Source organism: Chaetodon trifascialis, chromosome 9 (genome assembly GCF_039877785.1).
Source record: "Chaetodon trifascialis isolate fChaTrf1 chromosome 9, fChaTrf1.hap1, whole genome shotgun sequence".
Classification (NCBI taxonomy): Eukaryota; Metazoa; Chordata; class Actinopteri; order Chaetodontiformes; family Chaetodontidae; genus Chaetodon; species Chaetodon trifascialis.
The window spans coordinates 14,785,426-14,808,945 of record NC_092064.1 but is presented as its reverse complement, the minus strand read 5'-3'; the positions used below and the strand labels follow the sequence as shown (position 1 = coordinate 14,808,945).

The 23,520-nt window shown below is 46.2% G+C and overlaps 1 protein-coding gene across 1 annotated transcript in view; it reads right to left on the bottom strand.

Annotated features, from left to right (window-relative positions):
* Window positions 1-23,520, bottom strand: part of clpb (ClpB family mitochondrial disaggregase) — a 27,435-nt gene that overhangs the window by 568 nt on the left and 3,347 nt on the right. Inside the window, exons 4-14 of the mRNA XM_070969956.1 lie at window positions 17,401-17,504; window positions 15,737-15,865; window positions 12,101-12,198; window positions 10,121-10,235; window positions 4,570-4,647; window positions 2,505-2,560; window positions 2,187-2,231; window positions 1,579-1,740; window positions 1,345-1,501; window positions 1,166-1,239; window positions 905-1,024 (exon numbers count right to left, since the gene is read on the bottom strand). Of these exons, the coding sequence (XP_070826057.1) occupies window positions 905-1,024; window positions 1,166-1,239; window positions 1,345-1,501; window positions 1,579-1,740; window positions 2,187-2,231; window positions 2,505-2,560; window positions 4,570-4,647; window positions 10,121-10,235; window positions 12,101-12,198; window positions 15,737-15,865; window positions 17,401-17,504 (1,138 nt within the window). The remainder of the gene's footprint in view (window positions 1-904; window positions 1,025-1,165; window positions 1,240-1,344; window positions 1,502-1,578; window positions 1,741-2,186; window positions 2,232-2,504; window positions 2,561-4,569; window positions 4,648-10,120; window positions 10,236-12,100; window positions 12,199-15,736; window positions 15,866-17,400; window positions 17,505-23,520) is intronic.

Below are 23,520 nucleotides of genomic sequence, written 5' to 3'. Positions count from 1 at the left end.
GCGAAAAAAGAGAGAAGCAACAGGTTAATTGGCGACAAGAGCATCATAAACAGTCCAATCAGAAGGAGAGGAGTAATGAGTAATGAGATGCGAGAAAGAGACAAATGCCGAGGCAGAGAGGAGATTCTGTCACGCAGCATGTCTGCCAGCGCTAATCAACAGGCCCTTAATGCGCTTTAATCAAACACCAGTCAATAGTAGTGATCAGGGCTGCTCATTGAGCTACCGATGTTAACGCTCCATTCGATAAATGCAACGCCGTGTCACACTTCCAGAGATACAGACGCTGATATCACAACATTACAAACACCATATTAAGGCAATAATGATAGCAGCAGACATTTCATTTATTTAATGTAAGTGAGTGACAAACAAATAGCTGGCGAGGATTCTGTAATAATGAGATTTCTGCTGTAAGCACCGCTGCCACGTACAGGCGAGTGATTACGAGACATTACGAGACACACACGGCCGTATTCAAAAGACAGACCGATGCCGAGTGAGAGCCATGAGTCAGGTCCCTATCAGTCGCCTGCAGGGCTCATGTTGGCTGTCAGGACACCAGCTGTAATATTAATAATTAAATATTGATGAAGGCTCCACATGTTAAACACTGTAATCACATTATAGTGAGTAGTAGTGGCACATCATATTGATCTGCGTGTGTTCCTGCACAGCTCAGCAGCTGCAGGACAGGGTGGGCAGGGCCTTCCAGTCCCACTGGAGGACAGTGTCATAAAGGTAGTGTGCTGAGAGGACGGGCCTCTGGAAACGTTTTATGTTCATATCAGCCATAATCGACAATAAGAAGGAGAAAATCTCTTTTCAACCATAAGAGCATTTCTTAAGAAGTAGAATATGTAACCCTGGGACGTGGTTTGCCTGCGCATACAGTGTTACATACCTTCTTGGCCCAGAAGCTGAGCTCTTTGTTGACCAGCTGTAGCAGCTCGGAGTGACAGAATGGCAGGAAGTATACAATTTCATTGATCCGACCGAGAAACTCGTCCCTCCGGAAATGAGCCTGGGGAGGAACCAAAGAATTAACAATGACAACGAGGCCAATTACAGTGCACTGCTGAAGCAAAGCAAACAGTTAACCGTGAGATATGTCTGTATGTGGGTCACACCTGCATGTGTGTGTGTGCATGTGTTAATGCATTACCTTCAGGATTGGTCGAATCACAGCTTCTTTAAACTGTTGGGAGATTTTGATGTCATCACTTTTCTGCACATCCTCTGCGGAAAAGCACAACGGCAACATTCATTTCACTTCTGAACACAGTGTGCTACAAACTGTGCATCACTGCCTTTGTGTTTTTAAGTACATATAAGTTCTCTCACTGAGGTTGTCGGCCAGCTTTCTGCGGCTGACCTCCTCAGCTTCCTGGCGAAGCTGCAGCGCATGATGGGCGATTTCTTCACTTGCAACGTTTGAGGTCATGATGAAGATCGCGTCTTTACATTCGATGGTCTTCCCCTTTCCGTCCGTGAGGCGACCCTGAGGTCAGCAGAAACATGGGATGAGTGTAAATTCACCAAGGTTTAATATCAGTGTGTTAGAGGTCGTATACACACCTCATCAAAGAGCTGCAGCATGATGGTAAGAACATCAGGGTGGGCCTTGTCCACTTCATCAAACAGGACAACGGCGTTGGGACACGCCTTCAACAGCTTGGTCAGCTGACCGCCTTCCTCATGTCCCACGTATCCCGGCGGGGAGCCGATGAACTTCGCCACCTGAGAGACGCGGGAGAGGGGAGCACAAAGGGTCAAGAGAAGCATTTTGCCAGGATCCCACTGATCATTCTTTCTGCCGCTGCAAACTACTCCTCAAAAAGTTCAGAAATAAAAACACTGAGGTGAAATGATTAGATGTGGTTCTGCGACTCACAGATTAAATGTATTCATCACCAAAGCCTCACAGAGAAGAGCAAAACAGAGCAAAAACAACATTCATTTTGGTTTATGCATCCATTATGAGTACACGAGCAGAATTAATCCAATGCGTCATCGCAGCAGAGTGATGCCACCATAACAGATACCCTCCCTCCAAATGAACGCTCCTCTGTTAGAGCAACACGTTCGGCACAGTGTGTGTGAGTCAGGCATTAGACGCACTCTGACACTCCGGCTGCTTCCTGACTTCACACTCGTGTATTTGGAACAGGTGCTGAGTGTCTTACCTCATGCTTTTCCTGGAACTCGGACATGTCCATACGGATGAAACCCTGCAAACACACGACGGATTAACCTCCCTGAGAGGCACGACAAGCTCGTCTCATGCTGCTGTATCGGTGTGTACTTTTGTGGTGAACATGTGGTACTGATGGTTACCATGGAAACCAACACAAATTGAATTCTCTATCATTTCTGCACTAAAGTAAATGTCTATGTGTTTTCTATCTAAAGAAAAGAGCTGTTTTCCACCTATTGACTGAATGCTTAAACACTGGTGTATGACACAGGTGTGTGTGCGTGTGTGAGTGAGACACACAACATACCTTTTTGATGTCCTTGTGCATGTAGCGAGCCACCTGTTTGGCCAACTCTGTCTTTCCTGTGACACCCGCCATCAACCGGTCGGACCAAACAGAGACATCATTTAATTATTCTGCCTCAAACAGGAAGTGCCTCCATTTAATTACTTTGGTTTTAATATATAAAAAAAAAAAAAAAAACAGGCCCTGCTTTTTTGGAATACATCAGCATGCAGAGATTTCAGGAAGTCAGGGGAACAAACGCACTCATTTCAGGCGGAAAGACGATCTCTCTCCTGCTCTGAGTGCTGGTCTAAACCCCAGCGCCTCCCCCTCTGTGAAGCTTTCAATCATTCCCCGCTCTCCAGAAGCACACATTATGTTTGTCAGTAAAATATTCTGCATATAAATGCTCATATATGATATTGATGTCTTGTGTTTGGTATGCATATGATGTGTGTGTGTGTGTGTGTGTGTGTGTGTGTGTGTGTGTGTGTGTGTGTGTGTGTGTGTGTGCGTGCGTGCGTGCGTGCGTGCGTGCGCCTGCCTGCCTGCCTGCGTCTTGTTGCTGTGTTTAATATTGATGTCTCGTGGCCACTGTTAGTTGCTGAAGGCAACAGAGAATATGAACACTGTCTCCCCTTCATCCATCTCTCTGGCCTGTCATTTCACCATCTCCCTCTTTTTTAGCCATCTATCTGGCCCTTAATATCCCTCTTTCCTTCATGCAAACACGCGCACACACACACACACACACACACACACACACACGTCATATTGCATTTTAAGCTTTCCTCCAGAGCAGTCCTTTAATATTAAGTATCTGCTGACATCCAATTGATCCAAAACTCCTCAGAACAGCTTTAATTTGACTAAAACAATTCACTTTTGCTATTTGACTAAAAGCACACCCTCTCCTCTAACAGTGTCCTGCAGTGTGCGATATGCACGGACGGAGGAGCGTCTATCTGTTGGATCTGTTGCAGCACAAAGGTCCAGACAGAACTGAGACAGTCTCAATTCATCCCCACCATCCCCAGTGGATATCATTAATTGAAACTGCTGGCTGTTGTTGTTTTGTTAGTGTTGCTCTGAGGTTTGTCTGCTCTCTGTGCTGTGGGTCAGAAAGAGGTTCCAGTGTTTTAAAGTGCAATCAGCTGTTTTTGACAGCCGGGGTGCCCGCAGCTCAACGGGCTGTAATAAACAAAAGATTAGAAATGGATGGAGCTTTGTTGAGCCAAACGAGATAAGTTTTAGGGTTAGACATTATCTTTCCTGAAATCAGTCTTCCAGATCATGTACATCCCCCCCCCCCCCCCCGTTCTATATATGTGCTTGTACAGTTCCAGTCCAGTTTGTCAGTATTTTTCTGCAGATTCTCCGGTTGGAAATTGATTCATTCATTAATTTTATCATCCCCTGAGGAAAGTTGATTGAGAAGGAAGTGAGCCAAGCAGAGCCCTTGTAGGCGGGGCTAAATTTGGAGGCACTGCTGAACTGTTCCCGCGCCAGACGGGCTGTGACGTCGCAAACGTTTGCAGTCACTCCCGTTAAAAAGAGCTCCTGATAGGAAAAACTGCACGTAAGCAGAGAATAAATTCATCATATTAATGATCTCACTCTAACACAGAACCTTAAGAAAACAGCTGAGTCAGGTAGCGAACACGACGAACGTTAGCTGATAGTTTAGCTTACTACAGCAGCTAACTAGCAAACATTAACGCCAGCCTGCCGACCTGTAAAAAAGTACACAAGCCAGGTCTTTTTTTTTAAAATCTTCGCATTAAAATCATAATAAAATCAAGATCCTTGCAAATCATCAATCAAATGTTCTTCTTTAACCTCACATGGTAAATGATGACACATGGGATAGTTGGCGTAGACGTGACACGCGTGCTTTGTGCTCTTGTGTGTTCTGTTGCTTTTGAGATGAGAAGAGCAGGAAAATTCACTCCATTCAAAAAACTCCACTTTCTCAAGTGTTCTGTTTATTTTGGCCGCTACTTTAAGGAAAACTGAAGAGGGTTTTTTTTTTTTTAATCAAACTAGAAAGGAGGTGCTGGGTGTGAACGATGACAGAGTGATTTACCAATTCCCGATGAGCCAAGGAAGAGGAAGACGAGAGGATGCTCTTCGTCGTACCAGCCGTTCTCCTTCCTCCTGATGGCTGCAGAGTGCAGATTGAGGGAGAGAGAAAAGGAGGACTATTATTTCACTCATTTGCATTTGTTGACTTTGCTTTCACATTAAGTTTCACCCAACTGAACCGAGCTGACCCGAGGGCGGCTGGTATCCCAGAAACTATGATAAAAGAGTGGCAGAGCAGGGATGAGAAAAGGGTCAGAGACATTCGGCGGAAAAAAAAGGAGAAAGAAGAGAGAAAACAGAGCGAGAGAGCAAGATGAGAGACCTCCAGAAAGCTACCCACGATGCCTCTCTTCCCCCCTCAGTCAGTGGGGCCATTAGCCGGCGGTAATTGTGTTAGCCTCCCTGGCGCGGCCATGGCAAAATCAGTTTAGCATGGATCGCAGCCTCACACACACACTCACACAGACACACACACATGCTTGCTTAAAGAGGAGTGCCTACCCAACCCTGCCATCCTCCCAGCAACCACACACACACAAAGACAAGATGATGAGCTGGGTCGGAGGGGAGTAAAGAGTGTTTTTGGCCGTGGTTTCAGCCACTCGACGGAGAAGCAGACTCCAGCACAAACTCATCCAAATCTGAAGCGGCTGAGAGGCCGCGGCCAAAACCAGCGGCATCGATGAGCGAAGGTTTGGCCAGCAGGAGCAAAGCGGGCACGCTGGCTGATTGCACTGTTGCCTTGAGCGAAGGGGCTCTGGGTTTGAATCCGCTGGCAGGATGAGGGCTTCCTGCGTGGAGGCTCTGTGGGTTTCTCCTGGCTCTTTCCCGGTTTCCTCCCACAGTCCAGAAACAAACATTTTACATTAATTGGAAACTCTAAATTGCTCATGGGGTGATTGCGATTGTCTTAGCCTTGAGACTGACTGGCCACCTGTTCACAGTGTACCACACCTCCAGGAGGCTCCTGCACATCAATAATCAATCTTTGAAAAAAACGCTGCTGATATACCAGTGACACGACATTTATTTACAGCCTTCACATGGCATGATCGTTCTTACAGTCCAGATCCTGTAAATCCTGTGTGACAGTACATATAGCTTTTCCTGTGGGTCATTTTTAGGTAATCAGTGACAGACGTTACCTCTCACCCTGACGCTTTCCGTCCACCTGATGTGCATCAGAGCAAGCATCTGAATGTCTTCAGACAGAAACCTTTGTCAGCTCCACTGTAAACACGACGCTGCGTGTACCTGCTCGTCCGCCTGAATCTGACACTTGTGCCACATTTATCTTTCACCTTCTTTTCTTTTGGTGTCTTTTTCATTGGCGTAATATGTCTGCATGCAGCAAAACACGCTCACCCTAACCCAGGCCACCACGAGGCACTGGCTCCCAACTGAAGACATGACCTTTATATTCAGTTTACACTTTGGGAATATTATATTTTTTCATGCATTTGGCCTCTTGTTTACACGCAAACAGAGTTTTTTTTCACAGAAAAGGATCATTTTTAAAAACTCAAACTAAACAGCGTTTTAGGTTCCGAAACGTCACAACATGCGACTGAAAATACTTCACGTCACGTGAGAGACCTATGTTTACACTTTGCTTGGCAACTGATCATGGATGCTGCTAAGGTGATACTCATTTATACGTTTTTACAAACGCTTTTGGCCTGTTTGCATTTGAAAATACAACAAGTTTACTATGTCGAGGAGCAGAGGTGAAGGAGTGCACGGAGAGCAGCAAGTTTACTGTAACAGTAACAGGAAGTCGCGCGTCTTATTCGTTGTTGTTGTTGATTCTGATTGGCTTGCATCGCTTTATCTTTCTCCCTACACTGCCGCCCACAGGTTTGTCATAGTTATGATGGCGCTCGACGGCGTATTTATCCGGGTTCATGTAAACAACAACATTTCTGAAAACGATGTTGTGTGCACGATGTTATCTTTGAAAACGGAGGGGCTAAAATATTCGTTTTCCAAACTTCCCTGCTACGTGTAAACATAGCCTCAGACCAATTTCTTATACCAGTGTTTCTCAATTCCGGTCTCTGGGACCCCTGCCCTGCATGTTAGACGCTTCCTGCTCCAACACACCTGATTCAAATGAGTGGCTCGTTATCAAGCCACTGCAGAGCTCGATGACGAGCCAATCATTTGAATCAGGTGTGCTGGCGTTGACACTGTCTTATACCAAACACTGTCTTCACAACTTGTGGCCAACTGTTCCTAAAGAGGGTTTCTCCGCTTAAATATCTTGGACATAGTTAGCGACTCTGTTCGATATAATGAGCTTAAACAACGTGACACAGAGGTGTCAATTACTTGGCAAGCTACCGAGTGCAGCCAGAGCAAGATAAGTGGCAGGAGAGCGCTGAGGAATCAAAATCTCAACTTCACTTTGCACAGCAGTGAAAGTGCGCCCAACAACAAAGCATCTTTTACCAGGACGATGACACGCTTCCTGCTCACTCGCCGCACTCTGCGGCGAAGCTAAGAGGCTCCGCTGCGCGTGTGATGCAGTGAAGCTAAAATGCTTCACGACAGACATGAGATCCGAGTGCTAAACTAGCTACTAATAGCTGATAATCATAAAGAACAGATGCTTGGCAGCAGAAGAGCAGGAGAGGCCGAACGAGGGAGGCAGAGAGATGGCGAGATGGTACGATGGAGAGGGAGGAGCAAAGATAAGGAGAGGAAAGAGGAGCAAGGATGCAGGGGGGAGATAAAGAGAGGAAAGAGAGAGGAGTGATGGAGATAAGGAGGGAAGGAACGAGGTAGAGAAACAAACGAGTGTGTCAGAGATGGACACGGAGATGAATAGTGACAAGAGGGGCTCCAAAGCTCCGTCTGCTTTATCAACGGCCGTGTGAATGACAGCGTAACCTTCTGTGTGTTTGTGTGTGTTTTAGCTGATTGAGAGCGACTTTGACAGAAGGGCACATTGACATTTCTCAGAGGACCCTGACAACAACAAGGAAAGGAAGGAGGAACAAAACAAATGAAAGCTCGCTCGCTCTCTCTCTTTCTCTCTCTCTCTCTCTCACATGCACACACTCACTCAGTCAGAGCAGTGTGTATTGGGCAGGTCTGGTTGGCTCTAACATGATTATAGAGGGATGATTCTCTTCAATAACTCTTAGCCCTGAGAGCTAAACCTGGATCAATCTAACCTCCTTCCTGTGCGTGTGCGTGTGTGTGTACTTGTTGGTGGATTTGTTCCTTGCCCGTGTGTGTGTGTGTGTGTGTGCATGTGCACATCGATGCGTATCTCGCTGCAGGCCAGCTGTTCGTCATGAGTTCAGGTGGAAACAGCCGACATGATGACACGCCAAATTCAAACTATTCTACAACATCCGCCCTTTCTGCTCTACGTATACATCCTGCAGTACATATACTGTAAGATGACTAATCAATTGAGGGAGGATATAAAAATATAAGTACTTTATTGAGAACAAATGCCAAATATTTGCTATTTCCTGTTTCTAAAAAGGATTTGCTTTTTTCTGATTTCCATCACTGCAAACTTAATATCTTTATTTTTGGACTGGTTCGATTTCAAGATGGCACCCAGGGCTCCGGAAAATATTTGCCTTTTTGTGTAGTACTACAGCACAGACAGACAGGAAACACGGACAGAGAGTGCATGATGACACGCGCCAAAGGTTTCCGGCTGGAAATGCTGCAGTCACATGTCGTGTTTTAACCAATCAATCACCAGGACGTCCCTGTCACGGACACTTTTCACTGTTCTCTGACACTTCACAGACTGAGTGATTAATAGAAATGATGGACAAATGAATGGATAACTCAAATAATACTCAGCAAAAATCTGTTGTGTTGCTTCTGCGATGACATAATCAGGTCACGTGTCGCTCTCTCTCCTCTCTTTATCTTCACATCCTTTTCTCATTGGTTGCCTCCTTATCTACAGTATATTGCTTCCTCTCTTTCCCGGTCCATCTCCTCATCTAAATCTCTACTTCCCCCTCTCTGATTCTTTGGCTGATTCCCGCTCGGCTCACCTTTGATAGAAAAAATAGCGAACACAAGTATTAATGTACAGCGGATAACGTGTGTTTATGTAAACATCTCGGTGGACGGATCCTCCGCCTGCCTCTTGGACTCTTTTAGGTCCCACCTGTTCTCTTGCTCGCTTTCAGTGTGTGTGTGTGTGTGTGTGTGTGTGTGTGTGTGTGTGTGTGTGTGTGTGAGATATATTCACTGTAATACTTCTCAGAGATCAATAAGCTGTTCCTTTATCACTGTGGCGACGTCTTCTATGGCTTTCAGGACAATTTGCCACGATAACAACAATCATTCATCACCTTGCCAAAGACTACAAGTCCCACGATTCTCTCCTCCTTGAAATGACGCCTGCGCCTGCTGCTCCAACAGCATCACCGTCTGCATTTTGGGTTCACAGACATCTATAGTTTGTATCTATAGAAATGTAGTTATGTATAGTTTTTTTTTTTTGTTTTTTTTTTGATGAAGTCTGGAGGCGAAACTCCAAGTTGTTCTCCTGTTGGTTATAAACTCTCCAAACAAAAACGTTAAAGATTATAATATCCGCTCCTAGCTTTGGGAGTAAGTTGATTATTTTCACAAATCTGCCCGAGATCATAAAAATAATACACAGCCTCCGTCTTTGCTGCAGAACCTTCCTGAACACACACACACTCTCTCATCTGCGGATCAATACATGGCCTCCATGGATGCCTGGTGTAATATCAGCTCTTTACTGTCTGCCGTGTTATTGTGCTCTAACTCATCCTCCCTCCTCGTCTCTATGCATTACACTCGCTCTCTTTGTCTTTCTGTCAATGCTCCGAGCGTTCTGCTCCTCAGCTACTTGTCCCATCAGCGCTCCCGTCTCTTTTTTGTCTCCCATTGCCTCCATTTGTTTTACCTCTGTCTCATTTGTTCTTCTCTTCCTGTCTCCATCATTACGCCTTTCGCCTGCCCACCCCCGACTCCGTACGTTTCGAGGAGGGGAGAAGGACGGAGCAGCGAAGAGAAAAACCATCAAGGAAAGATGCAGAAGGTGGAGACCACGAAGTGAAAGTGGGAAAAGGACAAAAGGGTGAAGGAGAAAGAGTGGGTGTGATGAAGATGGAGGGGCTTAAGAGAGTGAGATGGAGGGAGAAACTGAGGAGAGGGAAGGGAAGAGAGACAGAGGGGGGCAAAGCAGGAAGAGGGAGAGAAAAGAGGAGGAGGGGTGAGGGGGGGGGGTCTGTAGTATGTCTCCTCTCTCTGTAATCGTGTTAACTGGCGGCTCCAAGCCTGGCCTCTTCAGCTGTCACACACAAACACACACAAATGCACACAGCACCTGTGTATGCCTGACAGACAGCTCATTCATCACAATTAACCAATTACAGCCTCTGCTGGTCTGTCTGAACCCGCCTACTGCAGGAGGGAAGGGAGGAGGGCAAGCGAGGGGAAAAGGAGGAGAGCAGCAAACAGAAACATGCTGAAAAGAGAGAAAGAAAAAGCTCTGCACCTGTGTGTGTGTGTGTGTGCGTGCGCGTGTGTGTGTTTACCTGAGGCCACAGTATTGATGGCCCCCTCCTGTCCGATGATATGCTCCTTCAGCCTCCTCTCTAGGGGGAATCTCCTCCTCTCCTCCGCCTCCCGCCGAGCCTGCGCCTCCTGGAACTAGACGGAGGCAAAAAGAAGACGAACATGCAGAGGACAGAGGAGACAGTGAACGAATCAGGAAGAGGACGAGGACACCGAAGCGTTCGCAGGACTCACTTTCCGCACTACGGAGACACTGAAACAAGGAAAGAGTGAGCGTCCACACACACAGCTATGACTGAAAGCCCCTCACCCAGAATCCCTTCTAGACACAACAACAAAGCTCTTCCTCCATTTTTTTCTTTAACCGAATCAATGTCCGAGCCATAGACGTATCGCATGTCGCGCAGATCGTACAACCCTTTGATGGATATTTGTGATTTGTGGCTGCATAAATAAAATTGACCTGACTGGACTCTTAAGCTCAAGCAAATTGTCTCCCAAAACGCCTGCAAACGATTCATCTCAATCTCCTCATTTGTCCCTTCAGGAAATGCTTTTATTGCTTCAATGATGTCGTGCAAGAAAAATGACCTGCGCACACAGGTGACTAGTGGAATACATTTGGAGCCAAGCTAACAAAAATTGAATCCCAAACTTCTGATAAAGTTACTGAGCGGCCACCTTTCAGTTAAGCAGCCTTCTTCTTGCGCTTTGCTTGACCGAAACGGATCTTTCCAATAATTTTACAAGTCTGTTAAAATTGTAGCTGATCAATAAATCTTTACTGTGCGCAGGAAAATGATTTCTGCTACATGGATCAGCTGCTAAACAGTGGAAATTATTTTGTTTTGTACACAAAGCCGGGCAATGAATACAACTTTTACATCAGCAATCATTTAGTGAATTTAAGCATCACATTTTTTAAACCTTCCTTTGCCTCTGTCGTTGTTTGCCTCCATGTCTCTGACACACATTTCCTCTTTCCTGCTGATCTTCTCTGCCCAAATCTTTTTTTCCCCTCTTATTTTCATGCCTCACCCCCCCTCCCCAGTTTCTCTCCCTTTCTCTCTGAGTCGCCCCATCACTCATTCATCCTCTCCTCTTTGTCTCCTCAGACTGCAGGGCTTCACCCTGCAGTGGAGGCAAGCTGTTTATTCTCTCTCTCCATCTTGCTTAGCTCTGGCCTGCTGTCAAGCTGGTAAATAACTAGGGATAACTCAAGTTTTATTTAAGAAAAGAGCCGAGCCCAGTTCTACTAATACACCCCCGTGAAATACTGAGTCCCTTCACTCAGCTGACTGTGTAGCCTTGATCGCTTCAAACGTCAAGCAGCCTCCATCAGCCCTCCAAAATTTACATCACGTTTTAATAATCGGAAAAAGGCAAAGACAGAGGAGAACAGGCTTTTTTTTAAATAATGTAACATAATTTTGGAAACAACTGGGTACATGAATTGTGACTCTTGCATGTTGAGTAAAGGCCTCTGTGCTTTAATACATAATTTAACTTCAGTGCAGTCTTTGATTTTCAGCTGTAACTTCATTTTAATGCATATGATCAAAGCAAAAAACCAAAACATTTAAGATAAATCCCAATATTCCAATTACCACTCCAGGTTATATCTTGCCTGATACGACAACATCTACATAAAGTTGATGCATAATCCAACTTTGCTCTTCAGCACGTTTTTAACCCCAGTTAACCTCCACCAGCCTTCACAAATCTAACATTCAATAGCACCTGTCACTCAGTCACCAGACGCTCACAGACCTCCTGAGGAGCGTGTGTCTGTGTGCATGACGGCAAGTAAATGACACAGATGTCTGCTGAGCGGATTGTGCCGAGTCATTCGGATCAGACCACAGGAAACAACTACAGTATCAAAACATCGTGCGTGCATGGAAACTAATGTTGTTTTAATTGCTTGCACATTCTGCGCAGCTCGTATGGAAGCACCACAAAATGAGCCTTTGTGTCTGAGTGTGATGAGTGCATCGTACCTTTCCTTCCCACTCCTGCAGCACTGTGCTCACGTCTCCCTCCTTAGCATAGGCCCGTGCTGTGTGTCCCAAACCATTGGTCTGCAGGGGGTTGGCACCTGAATGCAAGCATGCAGCACACACAAAAGTACAGTTCATGCATTAGAAAAAAAAATTGTTGCAACTTACAAATTCATCTCTCTTTTTTCTTTTTTTTTTGTAGAAAAATGTGCTCATCTTTTTTGTCGCAAGTACCAGAAGAATAAGCACACACCACCTCAGCAGGAGGGCCAACATGTCGATCAAGAGAGTGAGGTTGGAGGTCACATGGGTTCAGAGGTCACTGAGACTAACTGCAGTGAAGCAGGAGGGCCGTGCAATGACCCTGTAGGGGGTATCATATCTGCAACGCGTGCCGATAACACACGCTTTGACCCCTACGCCCGCACACCACCACCCTGGATTAATATACAATCTATACAGACTGCAGGTTGTTCCAGGTTGGAGGCCGTTGAGGCACATAAGAACACACACTGCCACACAGCAGGAGGGGTCAAACGGAGGAAAACTTTGTTAAACGGACTATCTTTAAGTGAGTAAAAATGGGGGAGATCCATAATGTCACAGCACGTGTGAAGTGTGCCCGGACTGGAGAGCGGTGGGCTTGTCAGTGAGGGTGGTTAGCAGTGCCTTCTGCCCTGACCTGTGCCACCAGGCTCCACATGAACAAGTGCAGGTTTCCATCACATCGACAACAAAATGAAAAATAAGCAAATAATGGACAGGGTTTTTTTTGTTTTGTTTTTGTTGTTTTAAGCAAAACCTGCCACAAATTTGGAAATGACTTCCTCTGCAAAGGACTGCAGCACGAGTACGAGTCACTCAAACGGTACTGGCACCACTGGGGAGTCAAAGGAGTCACGGTGCAACAATCTTTGGAGAGCCATAATGCAAAAATGCTGCAAACTCACTGGAGTGACATGAAATGCCTCGTTTTAATGATGCATCAGCAGGGAATACAGCGAAGAGCCACTGTTAGAATATAAGATGATTGAAGTAAAACGGTGGTAAAGGTGCACTGTAGCCCCTCAGCTAACGAGGGCACATATTTATACCAAAGCCAACAATGATGCATAAAACTACATCAGTGACCACTCTAAAGTTTTTTCTGAGTGAGCTGCAGTGAAAACTGTAACAAAGCACGTAATCAATACAGGTGCCGGTTGATCCCACTGCTCTGAGCTCCGACTGCAGAGGCTAATAATCACTGTGACGATTATCGATAAACCCCTAAATTTTGTGACCTGCTCATGAAACTATCGATCCTGAAAACAATACACCACCCTCCAACCGCCCCCCTGCCAAAAAAAAAAAAACATGAGGGAGGAAAGCAATAAAGTACCCCCACACACACACGCACACACTCACACACACAGAGGACATAATAAATAGCATCATTTAGGGCTTTAATATCAGGCCAACCCTCTGGGCCACAGCACTTTATAAGAGGATCAACACTAACGACACTCACACAAACAGACACACAGACACAGACACAGACACACACACACACACACACACACACACACACACACACACACACACACACACACACACACACACACACACACACACACACACACACACACACACACACACACACACGCATACACAGGATCCCTTCATTAGGAGTGCTTTAGTTATGCCTATTAGGAGTCCCCTCCTCTTTCCCATTTCCTCCTCCCTCTCTTTCACTGCAGCTGGTGGGAGAGAGCCCCTGCTGCTCTTTGTGCACAAGTGAGTGTGTCCTTGTATCTGTATTGTGTGCGTCCGTGAGCATGTGTGACTCCTCTGGCCTGCCACCACCTACGGAGCCGTCCATTACAGAGTGCCCCTGGCCACGGGCCTGATGTGGAGCCTGGGGAGGAGCTAGAGAGCCTCCGCAGGTAGTATGAGGGACTGTGGGCCGAAGAGAGGCCCGAGGGTGGGCCTGGAGACTGTGATGGATGGAGATGTGAGTCGAGGGCTGGCTAAGGCCAAAGGAGCAAACCCACGGTTAGTAGCGGAGCGTGGACGCGCACAAACACAGGGGAAATAACAAGGTATAAGATACAACACGCACATACATGAAGGGAAGATGGCACGAACACACACACACACACCCCCAAACCCGCACAGATGTCCTGGAGCTGTGGCAGTTTATAAGATATTTTGTGATAATGTTAAAAAAGATGGATAGGAGGCTACGAAGAGGAAGTGGATTAAAGAAAAAGACAAACGACACAAACTTTGTCAAGAATAATCAAAAACGCATTAAAAACTTGTCCAGAAGTCCTTAATTAAGCGCCCATTCGCATGAACAGTAATGTGTTCGTGATTGAAAGTCTGTGATGTCAAGATTGTTATTGGCCGCGATGGTGGCGCCAACCCGGCAACGGCCCCGTCGGGCGAGGAGCGACCCGCCACGTCTTTAATGCAATTGTCTTAAAACAAATGTCTCTGCTTTGTGAAATTTCTTACCTTTTTAATTCAAAAATGCGTCTGTGGAACATTTGATCGAATTAGGCGAAGTGATTTGTTTAAGCGTACAGCGTGCTTACAGACGCACGGGTGAGACGGGAGAGACGGGCAGACAAGTGCTTCGGATGCACCATCCATCATAAACATAAACAAGACACTAATACTAGCTTCTGTCTGTGTGTGTGTGTAGTGACGGTGGTGCTGGCTGCGGTGTTTTTATCTTAAAAACATGACAACCTAAAAAGCAACGTCTCCAAATGTCCCCCAGATTAAGACTAAAAAGGCACGTCGAAACTTAAACATATCACAAGGATAAAAACACACATGAATACATGAATATGTTAACAAATAAAACGGAAGCTTGAGTGCACAAACACACACACATACACCATCACAAAGACACACACATCCTGTGACTGTGGAGTTACCCCAAGGGCACGTTCTGTGCGGAGGTCACAGTTCAACTAGGCCTCGCTTGTTTAAGAGCTGCTCGCCTGGAAACTGAGGGGGATATTCTGCCCCGAGGGTCCACGAGTGTGTGTGTGTGTGTGTCGGTGGAGCTGAGTCAACGACAGGTGCGAGTGTAATGGGGGTGAATGGAGAGGGGGCATGAACAAGTGATCAATTTCAAATGAGCTTTGTAATACTGTTTATATTACTCGGGGGGTAGAGGCGTTAAGATGATGATACATGGAAAGCTTTTTAAAGCTGATAGAGATGATACTGCCTCCAGCTCCGAGCGCAGAATGAGAACCATTTAGTTTGGAGAGCAAAGAGTAAGGTGAGGAGGCTGGAGCGTGGCGACATGAGACCGGCACGCCTGAATTTGTTCCTCACATGAATCAATCACGCAATGCAATTAATAATTCTAAAGCATGAATTAACACCACAGAAGCGATCTTCAGTTCAGGTGTCAGAGGAGCAGAAAGTTAATGAATAATGAATAATAAAGAATAATTATTGACTTCATTTTAATTATAAAGGGACCCTACTTTCATACCTCTAAAGATTTTATTTAGGCTCATGTTCAAGAATCAGGAGCAAGCCTTAGTCTACATGTTGATATCAGGACTATCCTAGGTCCCTCATGGACTCTAAGGTGGAGTTCGGGGTGTGTTTGGGTTGGCTGTGACGTACCGGCCTCCAGCAGCATGCGGACGGCGCGTGGGTCATCAGCCAGCGTGGCGTAGTGAAGCGCCGTGCAGCCGCGGAAGCCGGCCCTGCTGCTGAGCCGGCTGCTGAATTCATCCTCTCTGGACACGAGGACTGCAGAAGGGGACAGAGAGCAACACGTGGACAGAGAAGAAAGATTAGAACGATAGATGCTTTTTCTACTGCAGGACAGGAAGAACGAACACACACACACACACACACACACACACACACACACACACACACACACACACACACACACACACACAAAAGGCCTGCTGGGAAGATGGTGTAAGATTTTTCCTGATTTTCATGTTAAAACTTGTGAAGGGGGCACGTTGGGAAAGATGGCGGCCATGAGTCCAATCTGAGACGCAAGCCGAGGAGATGAATATGATGAATTAACACACAACTTCCACTTGAAATGTCTGAGCCTCGAAATCTGGAAGAACTTACTTTAATTTATTCACAGTCAATGGTGAGCCCCCACAACTGTAATGTCTTCCCTGTTTCCAGCTTTACGAGAGTTGTTCATTTTCCCAGATTTAAGCTAAGCTGTCCGACACCATCGGAGTAATGCGAGCTGTGCTTTCGGGCCTCCTCTGCTCTGCTCTTGACTAATAACACACACAGTCTATCATTCTCTCCTTACTTCTCTTTTTCATAAGAGCACTCATCTCGTGCCACTCCTCTGTCATCCATTTTTATTTTTCCGCCTCCTTCCTCTCCTCCTTTGGTATCCATCACTTCCTTTCATCACTTGCACCCTCTCCCTCCCCCTCCCCCTCCCCCCCATCCCAATAACTTTGTCTCATCCATTTCCTGACTTCCTCTCCCTCCCTCATCATCCCACCCATTTCCTTCAATCCCTCCCTCCCTCCATCACCCCTCCAAACATCCACATGCTCTTCCTTCTCCTCCGTCTTTAACCTCTCCCTCACTCCACCCATTGCCGCTCCCTACCTTCTACCCTTCCCTTCGCCTTCTTTCACTGCCTTCCTCCTCCTATTTTCCCTTCCTTCATCCATCTTTCCCTTCCTCCATCCATCCCACCCTTTTTCTCCATCTCTCCGGCAGTCTCTTTCTGCAGCGTGTGTGTGTGTGTGTGTGTGTGTGAGAGAGAGAGAGAGAGAGAGAGAGAGAGAGAGAGAGAGAGAGAGAGAGAGAGAGAGAGAGAGAGAGAGACAGGGCGGGATAATCATAGCTAACCCAATAAAGCGTCGCACAGGCCCCCCTAGCCCATCCATCAGCGTGCGTCTGGGAAACGCTTCCCCACGCTACGCCGGCCCCACGTGGACCCAAACCTGACAGCCATATAAATGTCTGCAATATACATATCCCATATAAATATGTCTGCAGAAACCCAACACACACTGGGGGGGTAAAGTGTGTGTGTACGTGTGTGTGTGTGTCTCCCTGTGCCATTCTGTCTGCGTGTTTGTGTGAGAGCTCGGAAGAAAAACAAATAAAACACGCACTACTTGTCAAGGAACATGTAAAATAAATAACTGGGAGGAAATGAAACATGTACATATATGCAAATGTATGCAAATCATAATGTCTCGTAATATCTGGTTCAACACTTAGGATTCATATGTGTAATATAGCAAACACACACACGCAGCCACAAAGTGTGTTTTCTGTGTCACCTTCCAGCGAGTGGATGCCCTTCTCCCGCGAGGTGTCGTAAACGTTGTTGAAGTCGTCTCCGGCGTTCGGGTCGGCGCCGGCTTCGAGCAGGACCTTCACCACGCTGGGAAACAAGACAAAAGAAAAGAAAATTTCAGTTTGTTCTTTATTTTCATATGAACACGCAGATAGCAGCTAGATCCAGCCAGCCTGACTGGATATGCCTCCTGACTTCCTTTGTGCCGTAAATCAAGCCTTCATTTACCCAGAAGACCCGGTGACGGAGAGAACTGCACAGTGAAAACGAGGCTTACAGGGAGCCAAGCTAACGCTAACAGTGTCATTATTCTATAACCATGACATCGTGCAGTCAACGTTTCCTTCGTGAGGATACGTGAAAGCAAACTGGTCTGTTGTCAGTTCTGTATCTGACGGTCTCCCGTTTTTGGTGAATTAAAAACAAATTTAAAAGGTTCTTCTTCACATTTATGCTAAAATATTGCAAATCCACTACTGTCATAAAGTAGACTTCTCATCAACAGCGCCTACAATGGCTTTGAACAACCAGGCATTAAAGGGACAGTCACCACAGTATGAATAGGAAGCTCTTTCCTTCTGCTTCCTCCAGCGACATTAGGTGCCACAGCAGCTACAGGAATGGGACGCAGGATTTGTTTCCCTCCCGTCATCAAACATGACCGTGACAGTAAAGCTTCTCTCTTCCTCACGGCGTGAAAACAAACACGCTGTGCGCAGAAGCAAACATCTAATTCCTCCATCGACGTTTTCACCTGATTTACTCGCAGTCTGTCCCGTTGTGACGGACACACTCCAATGGCCGCTTCCCTCCTTCACTACACACTTGTCTGCTTCGTAACATGTACATACATACGCGCACATTGAAGGGGCAAGGGTCGGGCCTGTTTCCGGCGCCACTGGAGGGGGTTTGTGTGTCGCACTGTGTGTTTGTGTGCAGTCCTTCATTGGAGCGTACCGCCTTATAGAACAAACACGAGAACCTCGGCAACACCACTCACTGTGACCCAGCGGACATTCCGGGTACCGTCTCTCCGTCTACAGGACACACGCACACACACTCTTCACATTTACCACTATGAACATGAGCAATGGCTTTGACATTGACACACAGGCAGGCCGATGAACACACACAAAAACTAGCCAGCCAGTCTGCTGCGAGTGAGAGCGAGAACAGGGGGCGATGGCCGAAACATGAACCCTGCCAGTACGCTGCTGGCTGTCATTAAACCTGTGACTATGTAATGCAGCCTGGGAGGGAGTGATGGATCATTTTCAGCTAAATGGTTATGGCACGGGGGCCTGAAAGGGCTCAAATGGAGCTAAATGATTATTCATAGGAGGAAGAGGTGGACGCCTTCTTTAGAGCGCATGACCACGAAACAGACTCCAGCGTCTCTTTGGGAGAAGCTGTGCTTTCACGAGGTTTGACGTCAAGAATGACGAGGTTTTCTCTGTCAATTTAAAGGTGAAGTGTGGAATCGAACACCCTGCTCACCCCCAAAAAACAAAGCACTAAACTCTTTGAAGCATGTGTCGATACATGGAATAAGGGACGAAACATTCATTTCTGTGAAATGTTTATCAGTAAATAGTGAAATTGAAATTTCCCAGAGCCCACAGAGATGCCTGAACCTAAAGATAATTAGCCTCCAATTATAATTAATGAAGAAAAACATCAGATTGTCTCATTTGAGAAGCTGCATGTTGCTTTAAACACACTACAGAAGCAGTAAGAAGATGACTGATGAACATTTCAATCATCTTTTCAGCTCTAAATGGAATCTGGTACTGATGTCTGTTTGTGATACCAGGCTCAAAAATCACAGATCAGTAAAATTGAAGAAAACAGAATAAGAATGAGACCTTCCCTTCATCTCCATTAACATAATGAAAATCTGACTTTGCTAGATGGTATCGTCACTGCAGAACATGTGTTCTTGTGGGAGAGCGAGGCTGAGAACAGCCTGGCCAGGTCTTTGTGTCTGACCTTGCTGAGGGGGTATAAAGGACTATCGGGGGGTCTCCTTTTGTTACTGTATCACTGTGGCTGGGGGCTGGCGGGGGGGCCGTGACCCACGGAGGGCTCTCCTCTCACCCTTGCAAGCACTTCTACAAACACGTCGACGCATCCTCCGAGACACATGCAGACACACACAAACGGTGGTCGGTCACATGAGGCTGGGCAGGACTGTGTGAAGAAATGAGACGGTCTGAAAAGAGTTAATGGCATCAGAAAGGTAAACACGCAGGGATAAAGAGAGGAAAACAGCAGCGAGGAGGAGGAGGAGGTGGAGGAGGAGGAGTGGATGAAAGGAGGGAAGTGCCGCTAAAAAGATGAAAGAGGGAGATTTAATTACACAGGACAGTGCGAAAACTAATGAGCTTTTGAAAACAGTTTATAGTTTTACTAATCAACTGATGATCAAGTGGCTAACTTTATTTGGGACATTTAGGAGGAGAGCTGCAGCACTAATTTGAGGCCAAACCGAAGGCATGCAGGGGTTAATTAGGTTAAAGTCCCGTTTTAAAGGACTGGGCCAAAAGCTGAAATTCAACACTTCCTAATGTTACCTGTACACTGCAAGATTAAACCAATTAAAAGACCTTCTCCCCGCTATGCCACCATCCAGCTCTTGTATCGGAGGCTTGTTGGCTTAACAAGCCGCTGCCCAGTGTGCTGGATTTAACTGGCCAGGTTGTGCCGAGGTTTGCCGGCAGGTGACTGGTGCCGCTGCTGGGGGCTGGTGTTAGTTTCCCCGTCCTTGCCCTGGAGGGAAGACAGGAAACAGACACTTCCGTCTCTCCTGGGCTACAATGGACACCCGAGCCGAACTGACCATCCATGTCTCTGACCACCTGCTCCAGACGCTGGACCTCACTTGACCTCATCTCACCTGGCGCACACCTGGGGTCAGAAAGATGCCAGCAAGAGAGCGTCCCTGCACTTAACCTTTCCTCTTTCTATTTCAGTCAAATCACCTGCTGGTCAAATGTTATCTTATTTAGCTTTTTATCCGAGTATTTGTTCTGTTTGCAAATGATGACACATACATTTTACATCCTCAGCTTATACATAAGATATATAAAAAACACTCAAAGAAAACACTCGTTAAACTCTGTTAAAGAGGGCATCTTGGAATGACTAACCCTGAAGAAAGAAACCCAAAAGAAACTTGATTTATCACACAGGCTGCTGTCGTTCAATAAAAATGGTCAGCTGATTACATTAAATATTACAAGGGGGAGAAGAAGGAACAGCCACAGGCCTTAGTTCAGTGATGAGCTGCAGGTCAGAGGCTCGTACTGCAGTACAGTACAGTACTTTTACCTCGCTGTGCTGTCCTGGAAAACCATTCACCACATGGCATCACGACTCTGACGGCCGCTGTTTGACTTAGCTTATTGTGTTTCTCCTAATTCGTCCATTTAACCCACTTTTTCTTGGCTGAAGTTCATGTTCATCAGCAAACTTCGACCCTCTCTCAATCATTGAACAGTTGTGATGCAGCTGTGAAACCGAAAAAAGTAGATTACAATCTCTCAGTTCCAGGGCCCGCATTCACAAAGCATCCTAAGGCTAAAAGTAGCTCTTAGAGACGTCATTCTAGGAAAAATCTTCCTCGAAAGACCGAGAGGAAGGAGAGATATTCTCCGTACGTTAAATGACAGCGATTTAATGACACGCTACCAGCTCGATCGTGCAGGGATCATGCCTGTGGTGCCTCATCAGGGATGAGCTTATTGTCCCACCCAGCGCAGTAACGCAATGAAGCCTGGGATGAAAGTCATCACAACACTGCGATACCTGATCACGGGGAAAATGCAAAAGTGACTCTTTATCCATTTCGTTCGTTGTTTTGGTCATTCTGCCAAATCTTTTTATAAGGACGCCAACAATCACAGGAATTGCTGACAGCTGAGTCTGCGTCCACCATTAATATCAAATACATTAAGTGGTAAAATTACCAGCATGGACAGTAAACATAACAACAAGCAAATCAATATAATCTGCATGTGAATGAGACACGCTCAAACATTTTGAAGCTGTCACATTTAATTTAAATTTGCTGAGTTTTGCTGAGACATAAAATTAATATCACGATTACACATTTCTTAACACAGTCAAAGTTATATGATTGCTTGATTTTACGGTCCGTTCATTCATTTTTTCTTTTCTTTTTTTCTCTTTTTCCCTTTTTGTAACAACCAATCACAGCTGTTAGAAGACTGCGTCATACCTAGCAACGGGATCAACCACACCTCCTCACTAAGATAAAAGTTTCTGTACTCTCCTCGCTCAGGGTTGCTCTCAGACGCTTCCTGAATCAAGGTTCCTTGCTAGGAATTTTAAGGCTAAGTTAGGAGCTCTCTTAGAGGACTCTAAGAAGCTTTGTGAATACAGGCCAAGATGAGTATCTAATAAAAATGACTCCTTTGTATTAAACTTTGCTGAAAATCACGACATGAAAACCCATAACTGTGGCTTTAATGCGGCGTGGGCAGAATACCCCTGAAGAAGCTGCTTATTATATTATCAGTGAGGGAACATTGTCTCAGTGTGAGAAACAACAATATCCCACTTATGCTAACTGATTCTGCCTTCTTACATCATAATAGTGTTAGATCGTGACCACACCATGATAATATTTCACTGGGAGCTCTGGACTATTCAAATCCAGCTAATCCCAAACCCATAATCCCACTCCACATCACCCTCACTCCACACCTAAACTATCCTCTCCTCTCTTTCCCGACGAGCCGCTCATCCTCTCCGACCGTCGTCCGCCCTGCCCCTCGTTTCGTCCCCCCTCCCTCCCGTCGAGCCGCTCGGCCGACAGGTCGGAACGGTCAACAGGCGTTTCACTCGGCTGAGCGCTCATTGTGCACGTGAATGCGGCGAGGGAGGGATGGAGGGACAGAAGGAGAGATGGAGATGAGCATTGTGTGTTAAAGAGTGCAAACAGAGGGCCAGGCCCTGCGCCTCCCCACATCAAAGCTAAGCAAACACACGCCCCCCTGAAGTCTCACCCTTAATTCTTACACTCCAACCTCGATTCCCTCACACAGCCGCACCTCGACCCCCGAACACAAGAGGGGCCGCCCGCTGGACGCCGCACCTACAAACCGTCGACGCGCCGAAATCCTCGGCCTCTCAAAATGCAGTTATCACTTCTGGTCGGGGAAAATATAAATACATTGCGAGAGGGGGGCGAAGTAATTCAACAATAAGACTCACGCTGACGTTCTAGCTACGGGCTAAACCTCGTTCATGAGTAATGCTCCCACTGTTTTCACTTAACGGCTGCAAATAAAGTTGTGTGTGACTGAGTAATAGGCAGTTGGCCTGTAAGATATTTGGTGTAAACTCCCCTCGTCCGTGTGTTTGTGCACACATTCACACATGCATCCCTGCTTGTGTATGTGGATATGAGTGTGTGTGTGTGTGTGTGTGTGTGTGTGTGTGTGTGTGTGTGTGTGTGTGTGTGAGAGTGTGTGAGAGACTTGTGTGACTGATGTGTGTGAACCGATGTTCTGTCTTCCCTGCAGCAGTGACGGCTCACTGGGGGGTTGGAAGACGGGATTAAACACAGAGGAGTGTCACTGCCTCGCTGAGTTATAGCACTCATAACACACACACACACACACACACACACACACACACACACACACACACACACACACACACACACACGACAGTGCAGTGACACACACACAAAACAGACACACACTCACATGCAAATCTGTATCCAAAAACATGTTACATACATCAACAGTTCCACCCCAACAATCACTCACACACGTCACACGACTAACAATTACTTTCATTGAGGACAATCTTAGAGCGTTTTGTCCAAAATTCTCACATTTGAGGAGCTTGAACCAGCATATTTGTAACTTTTCTTTCTTGAATTATTCACAAATTATTAAAAATTGTTATCAATTACCTTTAGCGGCTGATCGATTAAGCACTTCAACGCTGCCGTAACTCTACAGAAACCTGACAAACTTTTGTTTTTTTCTCACATTTCTTCTTGTGGCGCAATCACACTCACAGGTCCAAATGTTTCCATTTTAGCAGCAATAATTCAACCTGTTCTACA